At 43.3% G+C, this 14,741-nt stretch overlaps 1 protein-coding gene across 3 annotated transcripts in view; it reads left to right on the forward strand.

Annotated features, from left to right (window-relative positions):
• DAAM2 (dishevelled associated activator of morphogenesis 2) overlaps nucleotides 1–14,362 on the forward strand; it is a 202,651-nt gene extending 188,289 nt beyond the window's left edge. For all 3 annotated transcript variants that reach the window (XM_041404353.1, XM_041404352.1, XM_041404354.1), the window contains 2 exons: nucleotides 6,705–6,875; nucleotides 8,253–14,362. In XM_041404353.1, coding sequence (XP_041260287.1) covers nucleotides 6,705–6,875; nucleotides 8,253–8,468 — 387 coding nt within the window. In that variant the 3' untranslated portion in view covers nucleotides 8,469–14,362. The remainder of the gene's footprint in view (nucleotides 1–6,704; nucleotides 6,876–8,252) is intronic.
• The last annotated feature ends 379 nt before the right edge of the window (nucleotides 14,363–14,741 follow it).

A 14,741-nucleotide genomic window follows, 5' to 3' on the forward strand; every position in this document is an offset into this window, starting at 1 on the left:
AAAAAAAAAAAAAAAAACAACCAAAAAAAACCATTCTGTGACTCCACTAAATTTACTGAGAAAAACTTGGTTTTCTGTGTTCTGGGGGCTTTTGTGTTATGACTGGGTGAAATTTTCAACTTCATTATAGTTAGGCACACATTATTGGAAAGATACTCACTCTGTCCGTGGCTTAGATTGCACACTTTTGGTTTGGTGTTAAACATAGTGGTGCTCCTTTCTTTTTGGCACACCAGGACAAAAACTCAATGCAAATTCTTTATAAGTTCAGTTGGGGGTTAAAAACCAGCAAGTGGTACATGTTCAGCACAGCAATGCAAGTTTCCTTGATCAGACATTTTCAGGAAAAATGCCATTCTTTTGCTTTAAAAATAACCAGAGAAACTCCCTGCAGACAGACCAGTATGTCTGGAAGTTGTTGTACGCTTTTTTAGACATAGCCAACATAAAGCACTCAACATAAAGAGATGTTTTATTTTAATGACTATAACATGCTTAGGAAACGTTACTCTACCTTCTCCTCACACACCCTTGCTATGTTTGAACATAGACCATTCCAAATTTTGCTCAACCTATGGCTTTGGCTCTTCCACTGGCAAAAAGCTGCTTTTGGACTCCAGTAAGGGAACTGTCTGTCCTTACCACTGTTGAGCTATTTCTCATGTTTGCTTCATATTATTTTGGCCCTCTCTTCTTCCTCTTTTCCTCTTTTCTTTCTTAAAAAAGGGAAAAAAAAAAAAAAAGAAAGAAAAAGCTGGAAATTTTCAACAAACCAGATGTGCTTTGCAAAGCTTATAACATCTTCCAACCTTAATGGGCTCTCTGTGCTTGTTGAATCACAAGCTTTTTTCTTACCATGGAAACATAATGGAACTAGCCAATTAAAGGAAGAGAAGGACCAAGACATCTGATTGTCCTGTTCTTTTTTTGATTTCTCAAAGCCAAGATAATTGAGAAAAAAGGTAGTGGGGCAGGGAGGACTTTGCACAATATCCAAATGAGCCTAGGAAGAACTGGTCTGACTCACAGATTTATTAATAATAATGAATTTATTAATAATAATGAAAGCCCTAGTTTTAACCACTGAAGTTGGATATCCTAAATATAGATGTGGTTAATTGATTACCATGAGTTAATCAGAGCCATGTTTTCTCAGCTGGGATTTAAAACAATGTAACTTATCTTTTCAAACTGGGGAAGTTTTATATTTTTTAAAAAAAACTTCAATATTAGCAAAAGTAATTTCTTTAGTGATGGAAACAATCCATTACCAAGGTGTGGTGCTGAGCTTCTCAGCAGACAATATTTTTCACAATCCCATGTAGGTACTGATCTTTTTGGCCTTTTTGCTTGAACAGAACTGTTCAAAGTCAGTGACCATGGGGAGGAAGTGATATTTTAAATTTAAAGGGCCAGGTTGTCAGATGCAGGCATCCATGTTTTCAGAGGAGACCTTGTAAGTGTACTTATCTTCATGCAGTAAACAGATGGCTTGGTAAAGAACTGATTGAAAACTTAGATCAACTCTCTAAACAGGCTTTCCAGCACAGCTGGTTCTTGTTCTTTTTGTGTTTTTCTCACTTTCAATACCACTTTATAAGGGAGTATATAGATTAGATCAAGGGATGTTTTCTGCCATTTCCCATAAACTGGAAGGTGGGGGCAGGAGAAAGTGAAACTGCCCTGGAATCCTTCACCAGTTTTTGTGTGTTTGAACAGATGAAAAATTGATTTTTTTAAAATAAAAAAGAAGAGGTTGAATTTTATTCATGACTTTTTTCTCTGTTTCCTGTGGGAAAGCAATGAAAATGCCCAAGCAGAGGAAGAGTAACCTCCTATGGTATGAATTTTATTTTTCTAGTTGAAAAAGGTGACATTTGTCCTGTACGAATCTTTACTATGTACTTAAGTACTGACAGGTATGAATTTAGATCACTAGACTTCCTCAGAACTGTTCTGCTTTGTGCTTGGTTTATAACAAACCTGGATCTTGTTAGGAGTACAGAGTCTGCTTGGTCAGATATTGCCATTCCTGTGCTAAATGTCAAACTTAAGCCTCTCTATAGAGACACTGTGGAGACTACTGCCTGGGCAAGGTGGGTAGGAAAAGTGTCCATTTCCAGTCTGTCTGATGACAATTCCTCTCAAGCAAGGTATTTATCATGATGGAGAAAGGAGTTCAGAATCTACACATACATTTAATAAGCTTAGCACTTAAGTGACTGTTTTGAAGAACAGAAAGGCAGTGAAAGCTTGCTGAGTGAAAACCATTTAAGAAAATACTCATTAATGGCAGAATGCTATGAAGCACAAAGAAATGCTATAGTCCAAGTGCTAGTTATAGGCTATGCACTTCAGTTGTGCATTTTGGAGACTGGTGTTTTCTGTAAGCCACTGAGGAAATGAGTAAGGAATGTATCAGGACAGAGATTGAGAATGTCAAGATGAAATATTCTGCAAAAGACACCACCAGCCATTTGGTAAATAAATCACACAGCTGTTGTAGAGTAACTTAGAACTTCAGATGCTGCAGTGCAGGTTGGCATCTTACGTACAAGAAAAGTTTAAAGCACCTGCAACTCAATGTAACTGTTAAACTCCTGGGAGAATCCTTTAAGAACATTTAGGCACAAGAAGAGCTGGGCCCAGCCCTACCTGAAATTGGCAGGCCTCTTTCCATTAACTGATCTGAATCTGTCCCGTAAAGAGAAAAGACATTTATTTGACCTGCCTCAGTACTGAATTGGTGTCTTTATAAGAGCACACTCAAAGGCACTTGTCTGAGGAATACAGTTCATGTTCCATGGCTGCATGGTATAATTCAGTTGCATATTGGCTCTTCCCGCAACAGCAGACAGCATAGACAGCAGGAAATTTTTATCATGGCTGTTTTTCCTTCTCCTCATACAGCCCCATTCCTGCCATTTCCAGAGGTCTTCTGCCACTGTTTAACATTTCATTGGCAAGCATAGCAGAGTTTGTGTGTGCTGCTGTCCCGCTTTCCCTCTCCTTGCTAAAATGGCTTTTTAAAATAAACAACTGTCTAAACGATTTGCTTTGGCAAGAGGAAAAATTCAGTGGAAAGTTTGGCAGAGGAAGCAGAACTGGCACTGAGCTCGTGGACCTGCTATATCATGGAGCTTGGGGGCCCTTATGGTGCAGAAATGAATTTTTTAATGAAAAAAGGTATACCATTCTGTGTTACAGTGGAAAACCTGCTGAAACACAGTTTTCCATTTTGCTTTTGCCCATGTCATCTGTCCCCAAATGACTTCAGGAATAAGCAACTTTCAGCCCTTGTTCCACAATATTAGAGCACATCACAAAATTCTGGGAAGCATTTTTCATGCATGAGGACTTAGCTACAGATTTCACAACTGTGCACAAGAGCTGGTGTTGTTTGGCAGGGAATCTGGCCATGGAACAGTCAAACAATATGTACATGGTGACACAAATCCCATGCCAGAGAGCAAAAGAGAGAGCTGTGATCCAGAGCACCTTGATCTGTGCCGCTCTGCCTCTTAATGCCCTGAGTGAAGCAGGCAGTGTGATTTTAGCCACTGTGGGCAAGTAGAAACCTGGGCTTTGTTGACAGCATTGTGGAGGTTCTCTGCAGCAGCTCACTGCCCCTCATCCCAGCACCGGTGCTTTGGAAAAGCACATGTGGTTGCAGAACCAGAATTACAGAGAAGTAGAAAAAGTAATAAAGCTAGAGGGGTCTGTTGTAGTTTAAGCAGTGAAAAGACAGCATGTGTCTCTTTACAGTAGTGCATTACATTTGTGCAGTGCCCTACAGATGTGAACAACTGCTTTTTGCCATTTGCTCTATCAGATTAGTGGGGTGACACTTTCTGTTCTGTAACGAATGGAGAACACAAGCCTCAGAAAGGAAGCATGAGCTCCCAAGCCACATCATGGGCAGAGCTGGCAGCAGAAGCTGGATCTCCTGACTTGCCTTCCTCTGCTCAGTCAGCTTTTTTTTTTCCAGAGAGGGTAGAGAAAGCAGGAGAATGTTTATTTTAGTGAACTCCAGATTTTTCCTTTTGTAGTTATTTTAGGTCATCCAGCTCACAGGCTTTTTGTCTTTCACTGCTTTACAGTAAGTGATTGTGACCTCCTAAGCCCTGTGTTACTGGGCACCAAAGACAGGCTGTTCTCAACCCCTTGCTGCTGCTTAGACTCAACACCTTAGACTCATGAGTGTGTCTGGAAGGCTCCCAGGCTGCTGAGACTTTCCAGCACAGCAACACTGTTCCTCCTTGGAGTGGCAGTGGGGAGACAGTGGCAAAAGCTCTTCTTGCCAGTGTGACACAAACTAGCTGGTCCTAGTAGTTGGGTGACAGGCCTTGTGCAGAACATTTGCAGACAACACCACCCTCTAAAGGAGACTTCCATGTATGTAGGATCCAAAAGTTCCAGACAAGGAATCTCTGCCTTTCCAGACTCCAGCTTCCTTAAGTGACTAGGAAACCTCTGTGGACATTAATGGACTCAACCAGCTCATTTCTGTGTGCCCTCTCACTCACCTTTGCTGAGCACAGGAGGAACACGGGATGGAGGCAGTGCATTGCAAGGTGCAACAGCTGTCTCCCGTGAGCTGCCCCTGACTTCAGGCTTTGCAGCAGTTGGACAAACCTTCCTTCTAGCTGACAGCTCTAGTCACTGCTCTTAATTTATGCTTTACTTTCAATTTTCACAGGAGTTAATGACAGGTGGGAAGAGATTCCAGGTAGCACATCCCCTGTGAGCAATGAGCTTCAGGTGATCCATGTGTTCAAGGAGTGGTGGCAATGCCTGTGCTGAAGTCTTTCTCTGGCACTTTTCTGCCTCCCTGGCTGATTGTCACACTGAAGCAAGCAAGATGAGAAAACAGAGCATACAGAGATGCTTTATCTCCTTCTGTGGTATTTACAGCCTGTATGCTCTCTGCCAAAGAACTGGTGCTGGTTCAGTGTGGGTTACTGTAGACTGCTGCATTCCCCTAATATTGAAAAAGCCTATGTGTGTATTATATACAGATAAAATTACAGAGAGGAGTGGGGAGAGGGTCTAGGTGTACATACTTGTGTGTATGCCTTCAGAGGCTTCAGAAAAAAGGAGTTAAACAGAGAAGTAATCTGTTGCTGTTTCTATGTAGTGTTTCCTTCGACTCCTGCCATGTTTGGTAGCTCAAAGCAATTTGCATTTCTTCCAACACTTTTTTTTCCAAGATTCTTTGGGTTTCTTTGTTTGTTTCTGGCTGAGAACACAGCCTTTTTAAAGAAAGAAAAAAGAATCTATTGCTTCAAACTGCTTTGTGGGCCTGGCAGGGATAGCAGAGAAGGGGAGATGCTGAATCTCTCAGGCTGTGCCAGAAGGAAGTTGCTTTCTTTGGAGATTTCTTCCCCCTGCAGTTGACTGGGAAACATTGTTTATGCTTTACCTGGTACAGGGCCAGAGGGGTTTATAAGACCTGCTTCCAAACTCATTTTGTGCTGGGATCAGAGCCTGAACTGTTCTTTACAGTCTTTTCCATTCTGCAAGAGCACTCACATAAGGAATGGGAAGCTGGCCTATGTCAGTATGGGTTGAAAACATGCATCAGAGAGCTTGCAGACACTCAAGCTGGTTTGGTAAATGTTGAAGTTTGTAAGGGTGCTCTGCTGCTCTGTGGTTGTGTGCTAAAGTGCAAGCAGGGAATGCTAGGGAAGCTGTGCATCGGGGCACAGGTCCTGTCAGGAATGTGTTCCTGGGGCTGTCTGCTGAAGCACAGAGGAGTGTGAGGGAGGGTGGCTGGGCAATGGATGTGTGTCCTTACACAGCACTTACTGTAGGTGTGTACATGCCATTGACAGACTATATGTGCTTGCATTTGAGTGCATTTTGGTGAGCAATGAGACATGCTTGGGAGTGTGAGAGTGCAAAGGAGAGAGTACAACTACTGCAGGACTGATGTCCAAGAGCCAGGGGTTGCTGTGAATTTACCATATCCCCATCAGGACTGCCCTGTGACTGAAGTCCTGCCAGTTGGCTGCCTCCATGTGTGTCCTGCAGCCTCAACATTTGCCTTTTAAAATAAAAAACACTTGTGATGTATTCACTCTCTTTTAAGTCTGCCCGGGAGCCCTGGCTGCTTTCCTTGCCCCTCTCTCATGCCTTGTCTGTCTATAGTCTCCTCTCTCCTGGGCAACACCCTGACTCAGAGGACTCCAGAGAGATGAATAACATGGCAGAATGTTTCTGAGAGGACAGACTGTAGCTTTATTGCAAAAACTTTTACCTCCAGGCATTCTAAAAGTGTATTTGAAGGGAAGATAGAAGGGGAAAGTAGGGATAAAACTACTTGTTTCCCCAGCTAGCTCACTGTCTTCCATGCCCTGACTGTCCTGCAGCTGCAGCCAAGATGTGGCCACAGTGTCATCCTCTGAAATTACTGTATTGCCCTCAGGAACTAATGATCATTTTTTGTATCAGTGGACAGTTAGTGCTCTTCAGCAGTATTGCTGCATGTTGCTTGAAGGATATCCAGGAGAGCAGACTCTTCAGGGATGGAAGCACCTGCCTTAAGGAGAAGCACTTCTGTTGCTGGGGTAGTTTCTACTCTTGCCACAGGAATGCTCAGAGGGTATTGAATTACATGGTGTGGTTATTCATAAGCTATCCTTGCTGTCTTCACCAAACTGCATACCTAATTATGGCTCTTGTGTTTTCTGCCCCCTTGACAGTATGCCAAGGCACTGAAGCATTTTGGAGAGACCGAGGGCAAGATGCAGCCAGATGAATTTTTTGGCATCTTCGACACTTTCTTACAGTCATTTGCAGAGGCCAAGCAAGATCTGGAGAATATGAGGAAGAAAAAGGAAGAGGAGGAGCGCAGGGCACGCATGGAGGCCATGGTGAGGATCTGGGCACAGGAAGATGTTTCCTTCCCTCACCTTTTCATGCCTTGAGAGAAATTCCAGTGCTTGCGTCCTGTCACTGTTTTATGTTCTTCTCCCTGACACCTCTCTTTGACATCATTCTGTTCTTATATGTGACATTTTCCCTGCTGTCTGTTTTGTCAGCTCTGGAAGATGTGCTGTTTGACTCGCAAATTACCCTCTTTTGGATTCAGATACCAAATCTAGCCTAGGCATTTTTGCCCTGAGACTTTGCAGGATGGGGTTGCCACCACCCCATGCCAGACTGTCCTGCTTTTGGGTAGCAAGCAAAGAAGCCAGATTTCCTTCGGTCCTGCCAAGCTGGTCAGCTTCCAGTCAGACTCCATCATCATCTGCTGTGTGCCTGTCATCTGACAGTGCACAGTGACACAGCAAATGCCCTGGCACCTGCTGCAGCCCACGCCAGCAGTATTTGTCTCTGGCCAGCCTTAATGCCTTCATTACTGGGGCCGTGTCTGGCCTTGACGTGGCAGGAGAGCTTTGTCAGTTTTGCTGCTGGGGGACAGACGTCTGTGTCCCCAGGGGTTCGTGTGAACCAGCCTCCCCCTCTAACCTCAGCCTCTGTGCTGTCTGAGAACTCGAAGTCCCTTGCCTCCTTCCCCCCTGCTGACGCCTTAGCCCTTGCTGCTGCCATGGCCCCAGGCCGCGCTGCAGGGAGCTGCTGATTTAAATGTTCCCTGAGCCAAAAGCAGTGGTTTTTGTCTTTCAGAAGAGGAGAGAGGTAAAACACGGGGATTCCAGCAGCCTTACTGTTAGAAACAGGGATAAAATGCCAGGACATAGACTCAAGTTTCCTCTCAGCCAGCCTGAAACATCCAGGACCCACTGTTAAAGCACTGTTTCATAGGCCTAGTATGCCACGAGGGGAGGCCTCATGGAAAGAGTCTTCCTGCAATGTGGGGCTAGCATTTGCAGAATGAGCGACCTGCTTCCTCATAGCCACCACCATCCCTTGCCAGTTCTACTGATTCTAGAGCTGAGCAGTGGAAAGAGAAAACTGAGCTGGCACTATCTTGCTGTAAAATTAGTGCAAAAACAGCAGCAGCATGGAGAGATCCTGTGCGTCCTCTTGCTGCAGGCCGATTGTGCTTTGTGAGGCAGACGTGTGCTGCTACTCATTCCTCATTTCTCCTGCTTTCTTCTCGCCTGTGTAGAAGAGAAGCCCAGCATGGCTTCTTGTTGCTCTTGGCAGAGATGATGGCCTTGCGGATAAGCTCCTACTCTTTTTTTCCTCTAATCTGTGCTGATGCATTTTAGCTACTTCTTGGTAGTGTACCTAGTGATCTGGCATCTTGGTTAGCTAATCCTAAAACTGTGTGTCCTTCTTCACAGCTAAAAGAACAGAGGGAGAAAGAGAGGCGACAAAAGAAAGCAAAAGCTGGAAGCATCTCTGAAGAGAGTGGAGAGTTTGATGACCTGGTGTCAGCATTAAGGTCGGGTGAAGTCTTTGACAAAGACTTATCCAAGCTCAAGCGTAACCGCAAGCGTTCGGGGAACCAAGGCTTAGAGACAAGCCGTGAGCGGGTAGTGACAAAGCTAAATTATTAATTACAAGAGGAAGAGAAAAAATCAACCAAAAGAAAGTGTTGAAAAAGTGTAAAACAAGGAAGATGAATGTGTGTGATGGCACCTGGCTGACAGCTGTCCCAAAGGCTTTGGTCTGTAGCTAGAGACGTTACCTTTCCATGATCAGCTTTCCTCTCACCCCTCTTCTGTGCTCCTAATTTGAACCATTATAAAAGTGCCTCTGTGGATCCAGCAGGGCCTGTGACTGGGCCATGCAGAGCTGACAGATTTGCTTCTGGGAGTTTGTTGTGTCATCAAAGGCCTCATGGTGATGACAGGAAGTACTTGGGCCTTGCAAACTGCCTCACAGCTGGAACAAGATAATTTTCTGTGTGCCAAAGTAAAAACTAGTCATCTAGATCTCTGTCTTGCTGATAACAGGGAAGACTAATTTCAGACCAACTCTGTAAACAGCTATCACTTCTTCAAGATCTAGACTGGACTTCAGGGGTTTGTTGGGATGTGGTTCTCAAGTTTCCAATTCCCTTCTAGAACTGAATTTTATAAGCCATTGATTAGCACCTGAAAAATGCATTTAAGCTCATGTCCTGTATTTTTTGTGTGGCCTACACTCTCCAAAGCAAGTAAAGCTTAGAAAGAAGTCTTCAGTTTCTGTAACAAAATGAAAATCAAGAATCAAGATCAACATACAATAATTTGCAAAAGTCTTTTGTATTCTGTTTTGCTAGAAGGAGTTTTCTGGAATTTCTCAGTGGTTGAGTCTCAAAGCTATGAAATGCATCTTCTTGGAACGGAACTCTGGCTTTCCTTTAGAAAACTAAGCCACTGCCAGGTTGGGATTACAAGTAGATAACTGTAGAGCCTGTTGTCGTTGCTGGAGGCTGGCAGAGAATCAGTGGAAAATTTCTTATCTGTTTGTGCAGGATTGGAAATCGGGAACTCCCTAGTATCATCCACAGGTCTCCAGTAGCAAACAGCTAACAGGTTCACTGCCTGCAAGTAAGTGAGATTTCTTTTCCACTTGATGCTAGCTGTGATTGCTGTTGGCATGAACTGGTCTTTCTGTCCAACAACCTGGCCTCCACTGCACGCACCCCACTCCTGCTGAGGGGAACCACATCACTCAGAAAGGTATGAATGGTGTCAAAGGAGAGCCTTGGAGCACACTGCCTTTTTCATTTTGAAGAAATCACTTGGGATGAACCAAGGGAGAGCTCCATAATTAAAACTGAGAGTTTTTTGAGGAGGACACAGAATTGTGTAAGCCAAGCAGGCTTTGGAGTTAATTCAGAAGAAACAAATAAATTTGTAGTTAAGTTATAGGAATTAAATATATAAGCAGAAAAGCAAAGAACCCAAGAAGAGGCTTGAATTCTGTGTGTCTTCATGGTTCTAGAAAAGGGATTGGATTGTGTGGGCTATCATGGCCTTTTTTTTTTACCTTTTTTTTCAAACTTGTCTTCTTTTTTTATTATCTTCCCTGGAGAAGGAAAAGACAAAAAGAAATACTGGTGATGGATTCTTCGTCCTAGACAGGAAGAAAAGAGAGAACATTTGGAAAGAGGGACCGACCATCTACAAATTGCTGCATTAGTCAATAGCACAAAATGTCAAGGAATCCCAGGGAAGTTTAATCATTTGGTTTGATTTTTCTCTGAATGTCACTTAACCTCAGGTTCTGCACTGAGTCTGCAGAACAGAACTTCCTCTACAATGCACGCTGCCTGATCAGTATTACACACTGCAATGTTGGAGAAGCAAACTGTGGTGGTTTTCTGAACACTTTGAGAGTTAAATAATTATGTAAACTATTAAAAGCAAAAAAGAGAATTGAGAGAAGAGAAGCAAAAAAGTCAGAATTGTTAAACTCTGATGTTTCATTGTTTACTGGATTTTGAGTCTCCCACCCTTGAATTTCCCTATTTAGGACATTCCAGACTGCCGCGCCTCTGTATAATACTCATCGTAAAGAGCTGGTATCTTACAAGAGCTGGGTGCATTCTCCTCCCTTACTATCTCACTCCCCTTCTGGGATTAGCTATTAACAGCAATGCCTATTGCAGTGGACACAAGCACCTTGTAGAAGAAAGACTATTTCATAAAGGTTTTTGAAAGTTTAAGAAAAAAAAATCTCACTTTTTTAAGCATTTTTATTTTAAATTACAAATGGATTTTTAGAAATGTCTCTTGTAAATTATATTAACAAGCTCCTTGCTGCTCCCTGAAGTAGACTTGCTATATATCCCAGCCCTTTTGTTTGTCTTGTTTTAAAGCATGCCATGTAACCTATGCCATGTAAGCCATATGAGAGGTGGTAATATGTGCCAAATTGGTATACAGTTGAGTTTAGATTTGAATAATCCCTGAATTCCAAAGATTATGCTTTTAGGCATTAGAACATTGTAGGGGTTTTTCCTCCCTCTTTGTTCTCCCTGGGTTTAGGACTCACCCAGAAGTTCACATGTAGTGCCAAGGTCAGTCCTAGTGCAAGATGATGTGCAAGTACAGCTGCTTGCTTGCTCCCCAGGTACTTGTTTGATAAGGCAGACTGTCAGTGTGGCAGCTGCCAGAGAAGAAACACCTCAGGGCGAACTCTTTGAATATAAATACAGCATTTCCCCTGCCCCGGTATTTGTCAAACCAGGTTTGTGCTGTGCTTTCTGAAACTGAAGTCACTTTGCCAGGCCACAAATGTAGCAAAAGCAGAGAGAGTGATAAATCCTCTGTCCCTTTGTGTACACAGTTCAACCCTGATTTAAAGAGGTCCTGCATGATGGTACACAACAACACTCCAGCCACCCTGGGAGTCAAAGAAAGCTGCTATGGTTTTGCCATCTCTTTAACTCATACATTAATAATGAGAGTTTGTGCAACTCCTGTAAATCAGCTGTGGGATCCTTAAGGGGATGGACAGAAAGCTCAGAGTCATGTCCTGATTCAATGCAGCTCAACTTTCTCAGCACTCCCGTGCCCTAGGCTCCCTGTTTTGAATCAGCGATGGTGGCCAAAAGCTTAATTCAGTGTGCTGGACCAGGCTCTTGACTCCATGGTGAAAGTTCATAAAGATTTTGGAAAAGCTCAGTTTCACACTGAGGCAAGCAGTGTTTTCATACAAGTGGTGACAAACAGAGAGGTCCATTAAATTATCTACTGTATGAGATGAGGTTACTCACACAGAAGATAAGGAAAAAATTGTCTCTGCTGTAGGGCCTGGCCTCAGATTCTTGCTGAAGCCAAGTTTGTCCATGTTTCTCATCTCTTGGGTATTGTGAGTGCATATAATACTCTCTTCTTCAGCAGTTGTAGTTGAGTTGACAGGTGTTGAAGGAGAAAGGAAAATCTTATTCCTGAGTAGACTTAGGAAGCAGTCTGAGGTCTAACATCACTGAAGAAGAGCTAGGGTCTGCTGTTGTCCTTGCACCTGTGCATAATAGCAGCATTTTAAGAGAAGTCACTCTGTGATTGGAAATAAGCAGAGAAGAAGGAGATGTGAGAAAGAAAGGCATAATTGAGGGCTTGTTCTACTTCTTGCAGAAATACCGTGATTGCTGACTTTATGATAAAGTTCCTCACACCTAGAAGAGGTACTTCCTAACTCTCCAGAATTTATCCCTAGAGGTCTAGTGCTCACTCACCTCTATCTCTGCACTGTTGCTGCACAGGTTGCATGAGGATGAACCCAGAAAACACTGAAGAAGACTCCCTCCCCCTTCTGCTTGCTTTTAACTGAGTCACTCTTCTCAGTCTATTGTGTCTCTAGAAATGCTACAAGGTAAAGTGACTTCAAGGAGCAAGACCCTTCCATGCTCTGTAGCACAGCCATTGTCCAGGCACCAGTTCCCTATGAGAACAGAAGTAGAACTAGTGTTCAAGGCCGAGAGACTTCCTCACTAGGGAAAAAAACCTGGATGTTCTTCAGAAGCATTTCTGTAATGTGTTCACAGTGTCTGAGGAAGGGAAAGGAATTGTCAAGGATCCTGGTGGGAGACCATGGGGCAGGTGTTTCCATAATGATCAGCCCCACTGGCTAAATCTTTCCTTTTCTTTAGGAAAGATCACACTTTGAGCTGGATTGCATGGGAGAAGATTGTGTCGGGAGTTTCTGTGAGGGGAAATGAGATCCGTTGTACAGTAGATGATGTACATGATATATGCAGTTTTGTTTCTAGGTTGGTTGTTTTGGGTTTTGTTTGTCTGTTTGTTTGGGGGTTAAATGATTTTTAAAAAAAAAGTTTTTTAGGAATCTCTAAGGGGAACCTGTAAATCTGACACCTCTATTTATTTTGCCTTATTTTAGTTTGCTATGTTTGTATGTATGTATACACTGCATTACAGCAAAGACTATTGAGACCGTGCCAGGGCATTACACCAGCTGGAGAGCTGGCTTGGCTCCTATGCCAGCTGAGCCAGGCCAGGGGATGCAGGTGAGCAGTCTTGGTGTGGGAGGGGAGGGAGGAAAAAAACCTTTTGGCTTTTGTCATAATTACTCTGCCCATGGTGATCCTGGTTCTGGGAAAGCTCTCATTTTATAGCTTGTGGTGATCTGATGGAAGCTGGTTATTTTAGACCACTTTCTACAAAAGATGTTTGTTTTTTACCATGCGTCATGCTGAGAAGACTGAAAAGAGTTAAGGTGCATACTTGCATGCCCAAACTTCACCCTTCCACACAAATTTGGTCCTTAATTCCAGAGAAGCTTGGCTAGATGGCCAAAAGTGGTTCATACCCTGTAACTTCTCACCATATTTAACACACTGGTGAAAAAAACTGGGACAGTTCTCCTTCCTCAGAGCTAATGTTCCTCCCTATCTTTATGGCCAAAGAATGATTTCATCTACTTTACCTCTTTCGTCCTCCAGCCCACCTCCCCAGGTTACCTCAGGTAAGCAAAATCTTTCTGCGGATTGGTTTGTAACACATGGAGTCTCTGGCAATCAGAAGGTGTTTGGTCATGGCTCCTTGGCTTCTGTGCTTGACACAGGAGATTTCTGATTGCCTGCCATGCAAAGAGGTAGCCTCCATTGGCCACCCTTGTTTCTCTTATAAATGTAGAAGAGGCCAACCTGGATAACACAATTTGGCCAACTGAAAATATAGAATTTATATATTTATTTACATAATGCATTAAAAAAGCTATCTACTAATCTAAGTAGTAGTTGTGATGACCAGTATTCTCTGAAGCTGGCCAGATTTGCTCACTCTGCCTGCTGAGCAGGATGCCAGTCTAGTGTGGTCTTTTGGAAATTCATGTAATGAAAGAGTCTGGATGGTTCCAAACCAGAGTCTTCTGCTGTGGGTAGTAATGTAGAATTGATCCACAGTAACCAGTTCATGTTGCTCTGGTTTTACATCAGCATAATTAAAAGTATGATCTGAACTAAAACTCTCCTTTAGACAGTTTTGTCTATTTACAAGATGTTCTACCACAGCTCATGTAGAGCATAGTCTTTTCAGCCTCCCCCACTAGGAGCTCTGAGCCAAGTGATCTAGAAAAGCCTCTCTGACAAGCCATTTGCCCCCTTCCTGCTTGCCTTCAAACACGCTCTTTAAAGCTCTTTGCAGTTTTTAGAATTGTGGAGGAATGTTCGGTACCTGAGCCGCTCTGTGCTCAACGCCTCCCTTCCAAGTCATCCCCACCTGCAGCCGTTCTGCTCCCGTGCAAGCCTGCTCAGCTTGAAGCTCGCAGGTCACCTTGGGACATGGCTTTGCCTGCCAGGCTAGAAAGTACAGTGCTGCTTACTGAAGTGGGAGGTTGTGTGCTGCTGTAATGCCTTGGCCTATCCTCATTTCTTAGTCAGTTTAAGACTATAGGTGAATTAAATGTACAAATCCTGTAGTGTCCTTTTTATCTGTATCTTTTTATAAGAATATACTGTAATACTAAAAAACAAAAGCAAAAAAATTAAAGATATATTGCCCCCACTGCGTCTCTGTACATTTCTTGGTAGTTTCATTTTCTGTGCATTTTGCTGCGAAGCCCAATAGGCGAGTCAGGGTCTGGGTGCAGTTTTTTGTTAAGCTCTGGGTTTTTGGTCAAGAGTGTGCAGCTCTTTGGGCGACACTGTCACTGCAGAGCTGTTGAGAAACTCCACAGGTTGTTCTGGGAGCACAAGCAACACCATGGAACACAAGCACATCCTCCCCACACTGTGCAATGGTGAAGAGCTGATTACAGAGCCAGCAGGTTACCATATCCAAGGGTCCCCTTATAAAGCTCTCTTTCATTCATCTTTCAGAGCTACATATGGTACACAGGTATTCACTTAAAGAAAAAGTAGAAAGTAAGACGGTCCT

The sequence above is a fragment of the Onychostruthus taczanowskii genome, unplaced genomic scaffold, assembly GCF_017590055.1.
Source record: "Onychostruthus taczanowskii isolate IOZ18803 unplaced genomic scaffold, ASM1759005v1 scaffold21, whole genome shotgun sequence".
NCBI lineage: Eukaryota > Metazoa > Chordata > Aves > Passeriformes > Passeridae > Onychostruthus > Onychostruthus taczanowskii.